General features: G+C 47.1%; 1 protein-coding gene across 2 annotated transcripts in view; it reads right to left on the reverse strand.

Annotated features, from left to right (window-relative positions):
• Positions 1 to 1921: 1921 nt before the first annotated feature.
• Positions 1922 to 5993, reverse strand: part of PHF7 (PHD finger protein 7) — a 20945-nt gene continuing 16873 nt past the window's right edge. For both annotated transcript variants that reach the window (XM_011986219.1, XM_011986220.1), the window contains 7 exons: positions 5643 to 5744; positions 5134 to 5258; positions 4505 to 4664; positions 3811 to 3917; positions 3224 to 3340; positions 2678 to 2799; positions 1922 to 2466 (listed from right to left, as the gene is read on the reverse strand). In XM_011986219.1, coding sequence (XP_011841609.1) covers positions 2240 to 2466; positions 2678 to 2799; positions 3224 to 3340; positions 3811 to 3917; positions 4505 to 4664; positions 5134 to 5258; positions 5643 to 5744 — 960 coding nt within the window. In that variant the 3' untranslated portion in view covers positions 1922 to 2239. The remainder of the gene's footprint in view (positions 2467 to 2677; positions 2800 to 3223; positions 3341 to 3810; positions 3918 to 4504; positions 4665 to 5133; positions 5259 to 5642; positions 5745 to 5993) is intronic.

A 5993-nucleotide genomic window follows, 5' to 3' on the forward strand; every position in this document is an offset into this window, starting at 1 on the left:
AGTGCAGCTGATAGTGATCTGATGCCTGGCCTATGAGGAAAACTGCATTTTGAGACATTTTGTTGATCATTTGCAACATTTGAGAAGAATGAGCAATAGGTATATACCAAAAAAGCAGCAGTTATTACTTTCAGAAAAAAACATTGTACAAAAGAGGAAAAGTATAGTGTACTGCTTGGCTCAGTGTGAACAGTATTTCTAGCATCATAATAATATAAACACTGAAAGTTAACGAAAATTGCGATACAATTATCTGAGGCGAATGAAGATGGGAAGATTATGTTTTTTTAATTTAATTTTTTTTTGAGACAATCTTGCCCTGTTGCCCAGGCTGGAGTGTAGTGGCGCGATCTCGACTCACTGCAACCTTTGCCACCCAGGCTCAAGCAATTCTCCTGCCTCAGCCTCCCGAGTAGCTGGGATTATAGGCACCCACCACTACGCCCAGCTAATTTTTGTATTTTTAGTAGAGATGGGGTTTCACCATATTGGCAAAGCTGGTATTGAACTCCTGACCTTAAGTGATCTGCCTGCCTCGGCCTCCCAAAGTGCTGGGATTAACGGGCATGAGCCACCGTGCTCAGTCAAAAATGAGAAGATTGTAAAAGTGCTAACTCTTTATGTAACATAATAGAAAGTCAATAATGTCTAAGATTAATAAATTAAGAAACAGCTTTAAAAAATGGGAAGTAGTTGCCTTTAGAGAGTAGGAATGGAAGTAGGGAAGGGTAAATCAAAACTGTTTTTCATTATAATCCTTTTAGTACTATTAGACTTTTAAAAGTCTGTGTTACTTTGCGTGTATACTTTGATAATAACAGAAAGACACAGCCAGCCTCCATTTGATTTCAAGTGAATTTGCTCAAATCTGAAGACACTCATTGCATACACACCTTGGATATAAGTCTTTAGGGTCTATGTTTGGAATGAGAACATTGTCTTCCTCTGTTAGTGGCGATGATACAGTGGCAAGATGTTGAGAACTATCTGGTTCTGAATTCTCCCCACTAACCAAATCCCATGAAATCATTAAAAATATAAAAATGTAAGATAGGCTTTGTTCAATTTCTCGCTAGGCCTTCTGCCAGATTCCCATCCTAGCTGTCTTGCCTGTTTTTGTTTGAGATGGAGTCTTGCTCTGTCGCCCAGGCTGGAGTGCAGTGGCACAATCTCAGCTCACTGCAACCTCCACCTCCCTGATTCAAGTGATTCTCCTGCCTCAGCCTCCCAAGTATCTGGGATTACAGGCGCCTGCCACCATGCCCAGCAAATTTTTGTATTTTCAGTAAAGATGGGGTTTCACCATGTTGGCTAGGCTGGTCTCGAACTCCTGACCTCAAGTGATCTGTCTGCCTTGGCCTCCCAAAGTGCTGGGATTACAGGCATGAGCCAGTGCGCCCGGCCACCTTGCCTAATTTGAATGTCCTGGCATGCAAATTCATAGTTAAACTCTGGACGGAAATGCTCAAACTACCAGGCAGTGAGGGTTTGACTGGGCTCACTCATGCTGTGGAAGTATGCTGAAGCCCACACCAGTCTGGAAAGAATGGAGTCCCTTATGCCCCATGTATAAGCATGGCAGTCCCTGACTTGTTTGAGTCCAGGGCGCCAAGCCTTGCAACAAGGGCCTATTCTCCATCCAGTGTGGACTGCTATGCTGGCTCACCTCCTTAAAGAGAACCTGTGTACTTATTATTTGCACAATGATTGATGAAGATTCTCTGCCCCTGTAATGCCAATTTCTGTATAAACAGGTTTCCTTCCCTCCAAAGAAACATGTCTATATTCTAAGCTAGAAGTTCTACATTAATTCCCTGAATTTTATGGATTAGGAGGGTGAATTTTCTTATTCTTGTACTCTACCCCCTAGAATCTTTACTACCCACGCAAATTTCAGAATGAATTTATAAGAAGACACCAATGGAGAGAACACCTTTATTGCAAAACAACAAACATGGGTGAAGAAGAGGCATGTGAAAACCAGATTAAGGTGGAAGAATCTTGGTGGGAGGAGAGGAGGAGAAAGCAGAGGCACTCTTGTAGCCATAAACTCATTTCCTTGTTGGCATCTGGGCTGCTCCCTCCTCATGCTCCCCTGAGACTTCTCTTTGCTTGGCTCATAGACTCACTGCTGGTCCTGCTTCCTTGTCTCACAGTCCCAGAGTGTTCCCTCCCCAAACCCGATGGAGGAGCACAGCTTCATACCCTATTGTGCGGGACAGCAGCTACTCAGAAGGTGTTACTTGGATTTTTTGCAGCTGTTAGTGATTCTGACACCCTTGGACCTCCAGGAGTGGCTCCTCCTGCCACGAGAGGACTCTGGCTTTTCTAATAAGGAAGGTTCTGGCCAATCTGTCCAAGAAAGGCCCGGATTCTCTTCCAGGGTGTTGTCTCTGCAGAAATGCTCCTCAGGGTGGAAGGTACTGCTGCAGCAAGGGATGTCCCCTGAGTTTTCAGGTATGTAGTCTGTGGTGAGAGAAAGGCAGGAGAGGAAAACTCAAGCTTCTGCTTCTCCCAGGCACAGGTCCTTAAGCTCCTCTCTAGCCACTTTCCTTCCAAAGTCAAAGGCACCAACTATTAATCCCTCTCTGGTGGGATGCCTTCCTCCTTCCCCAGGCACCACAAGTCCCTACAGCCCGCTCCTTGCTCTGAGGCTGGCCCATCCCTCCAGCCTCACCTGTGGCTGCAGCAGGTGAACACTCCTCACACTCCCATTTCTTACTGTTGGATCTAAGAGAGGAGCAGTCCCTGTGGGTTCCGTGGGATCCGCATGTATCGCACAGAATGAGGCACCACCTCCTACAGGAAGAGCCCAGGAAGGATTGTGGAGACATACAGAACACTAACTGCCATTCTTGGATGTTTGCTATGGGCCAGGCATTTTTTACGGCACATTTTACCCACCATGAATGTATGGCTCAGAGGGGATAAGTGCTGATCCCGGGAACCTGCCATCAGTCATAACCCCTTGAAAGGTAGATTAGGAAAAAGGAATTGGCTCTGAATGTCTCTCCACTGGGCACAAGGTGAGTGGATCTTGCAGGGGAGACCTGTTCACTTGCACACAAGTGAGTCAGGGGCTGGTCAAGAATGAGACTTAGCAATTGTGTTTATCCTAAGGTCTGCATACAAGAGTGAATTTCTTACTTCTAGTAACTGTGCCAAGGTCTAACTCTAAGATAGCACTGATGAGAGCTCTTTCTAGCCAGAATCCTTCTCCTACCCTTCATCCTCAAAGCTGTCTCTGCCTTGTTCATACAGACAGATGGGGGCATCACAGTGCTGATAGCGCTGATATAAGTCTGAGAAAGCCCCTGGCTCGAGTTCCCAGGCAGCATCTCTGCAGTGGGAGAAAAAACAGTGAATAAGAACTTAACGGGTTGGTGAAACTTTTGTCCATCAGGGAGGAATTAGGAAGAACCCCAAGCTAAGCACAGTAAGAGTTCAGTAGGCTGCCCAAACACTTCCAACAAGGCTGGTCAAGTGGCCTGGCAGTGGGAGAGGGTTGAAGCAGGATGAATGGAACATGCATGCGGGTTCCTTAGTTCCACTGTGGAATCCAAGAACTCAACCACCCAGGGAATTCTGATTCCCCAAATGCCCTTTTTAGCAACAAGCACCCGCTTCCCCCACAAACTTCTTTCCCCTCCCTTGTTTTGATAATTGAAAAGCACTCCCTCCTCCCCTTCCTTCTTCACTATCAGAGCCTCTGCTGCTCTCATTCTCTGAACTATCCTCTCACTCACCTCCTCTCTAGAAATCTAGGCAACCCTCTCCCTGGCTCAGTTCCTGCTCTGGGGTTCCCACTACCTGTCTGGAATATGAATTCCCATTCTCAGCATTTCTTGAGGAAATTCTTTTCGATTGTTACACTGTGGACATTTGAAGAAATGCTTTGCTGATGTGTGGGCATATTTCTGTAAGAGAAACAGGTAAGAGCTTTGTGTTTATAAAAACCCTTTGACTACCTTCTTTCCCCTCCCACCCTCACCCCCACAAAGAGGATGTTGCTAAGAGAGTTTGACTGACGGTACAGGAAAAGGAGTTTGGGTGGGCTAGGGTGAGGACTGCAAATCCAGGTGTCAGACCTGGGACCAAAATACTTTCAAGAGAATTCCCAGGAGTGCCTCAGCCGTCATCTCTGGCCATGGGGCTCGACAGTACTAAGTAGGGGTCAGGTACCTGGATACACATTTGCCTTTTCTTTCATCCCAGGAAGTGAGGCTGACAGGGAGGCTCCTCAGCTCATTCTGGGATGAGCCCATTTGCTCTAGCAATGCCGAAGATTTTGCTTATTCTAAATCTTATGTGTGAGGTCCTATAGGTCAGGAATGACCACAGACTGGACTGACTTTCTTCTAACTGCCTGAAACCAGCCCTGAATACAGGCCTCCAGCATGGAGCACCAAAGCTGAGGCACGCCTGAGGCACGCCCAGGGTGCTCTGGTTCCAGGCAGAGAACCAGGGCAATGGTGGAAGGGCCCCAGGGCAGAAACAGCCCCACCTGTATGCACTTGCGGTGGTAGATGGCTTGACTACAACATGGGCTCTGGATGTTCTCAACACTCTGTTGGGATAAGTCTTCACAACACAAGATGCAGCTTTCCTCTCCCATATTCCCATGTTGGATGTTCTGTGCTGGGCGATGTTTGTCACAAAATGATCTGTGGCAGGTAAACGGACTTGGTTTCTGGTTTGTCATCGATGCAGTTTCCCAATGGCCCACTCTAGGAGGGGCAGCCAGCCACCCGGGTTGGTGCCCAGTGAACCTCCACACTCATGGGGAAGAGGAGAGGCAGGGTGAAGAACAGCCACATGCCTTCTCACGGCTGCTCGCCTATTGAGCAAAGTTCCCAGAACTGTCTCCATAGCCTCTTGTTCCTGAAAGCCCCACTTAGTGCTGAGCAGCTGTCTAAGTACCCCAGCTGTTTGTAATTTAAGGAGGGGGCAGGAAGCAAGAAGAAACCCCTGTGAAATCTCCAAGTCAAGACACTGTTTCTTATTACTGAATGGAGGGACAGATTCACTGGTGAATCAAAACAGGCCTGCTTGTGAGAACCGGACTCTGATTTCATTAGTGGCTGAAAAACAAGTTGCAAAAAGGAAGCCGGACTTTTCCCCTTCCTCACTCACTTGTACTCTCCAAAAAATTGTGAAAGGCAACCCTTTTCTTGGCCACAAGGCAGATGGAAGTTTCTGATACACTGATCCTTCTGGCAGTTGATAGCAGCTCCCTTTTTCTTGCACACAAAGCAGATCTGCAAATGAGTTCCCAGACAGTGCTCAGGACCCCAAGAAAGGCAAATAGACACAGTGTGGGACATTTTTCTATTAAATGGAAGTTTTGTGAAATAATAGCCATTCCCTTTCCTCGGTGGTCCTGAATGCTCTGGGGCACCTGGAAGCTGAGCTTCAAGCAGCACTGAGTTCTTTCCTGTTTTCTCAAGATGTTTCTCCCTCTTCTCACTTAGGACACCATACCCCAGAGGAATATGGGACTTAAGGACTAGTTGGAAAATCCAAGAGTCCTTTGATGTCTAAACTAGGAAGTAGGGAAGAGAATAGAAACAGGAATGGTGTTGGTATGAAGTGAGGTATGAAAAGAGGCCTACCCCAAGGTCCTCACTTCAGGGGATTCTAACCTTCCTAGAAGCCCGAGCTGCCTCCTTTTTGATATCTTCAGGCAGGAATCCATGGAAACCTCTGTTGGACTGGCCCCTCTGAGGCAGCTTACTAGATAAGATCTGGGGGGCAGTAGAACCAGGCTGTTAATATTGATCAGTGAAACAGTGCAGTGAGGTGAGGAGAAAGACAGGGTAAGAGAGCTAAAGAATAGAGATTGGGCTGAGCGCGGTGGCTTACGCCTGAAATGCCAGCACTTTGGGAGGCCGAGGCGGGCGGATCACAAGGTCAGGAGATGGAGACCATCCTGGCTAACACGGTGAAACCCTGTCTCTACTAAAAATACAAAAAAAAATTAGCTGGGCGTGTTG

Source organism: Mandrillus leucophaeus, unplaced genomic scaffold (genome assembly GCF_000951045.1).
Source record: "Mandrillus leucophaeus isolate KB7577 unplaced genomic scaffold, Mleu.le_1.0 Scaffold296, whole genome shotgun sequence".
Taxonomy (NCBI): Eukaryota; Metazoa; Chordata; class Mammalia; order Primates; family Cercopithecidae; genus Mandrillus; species Mandrillus leucophaeus.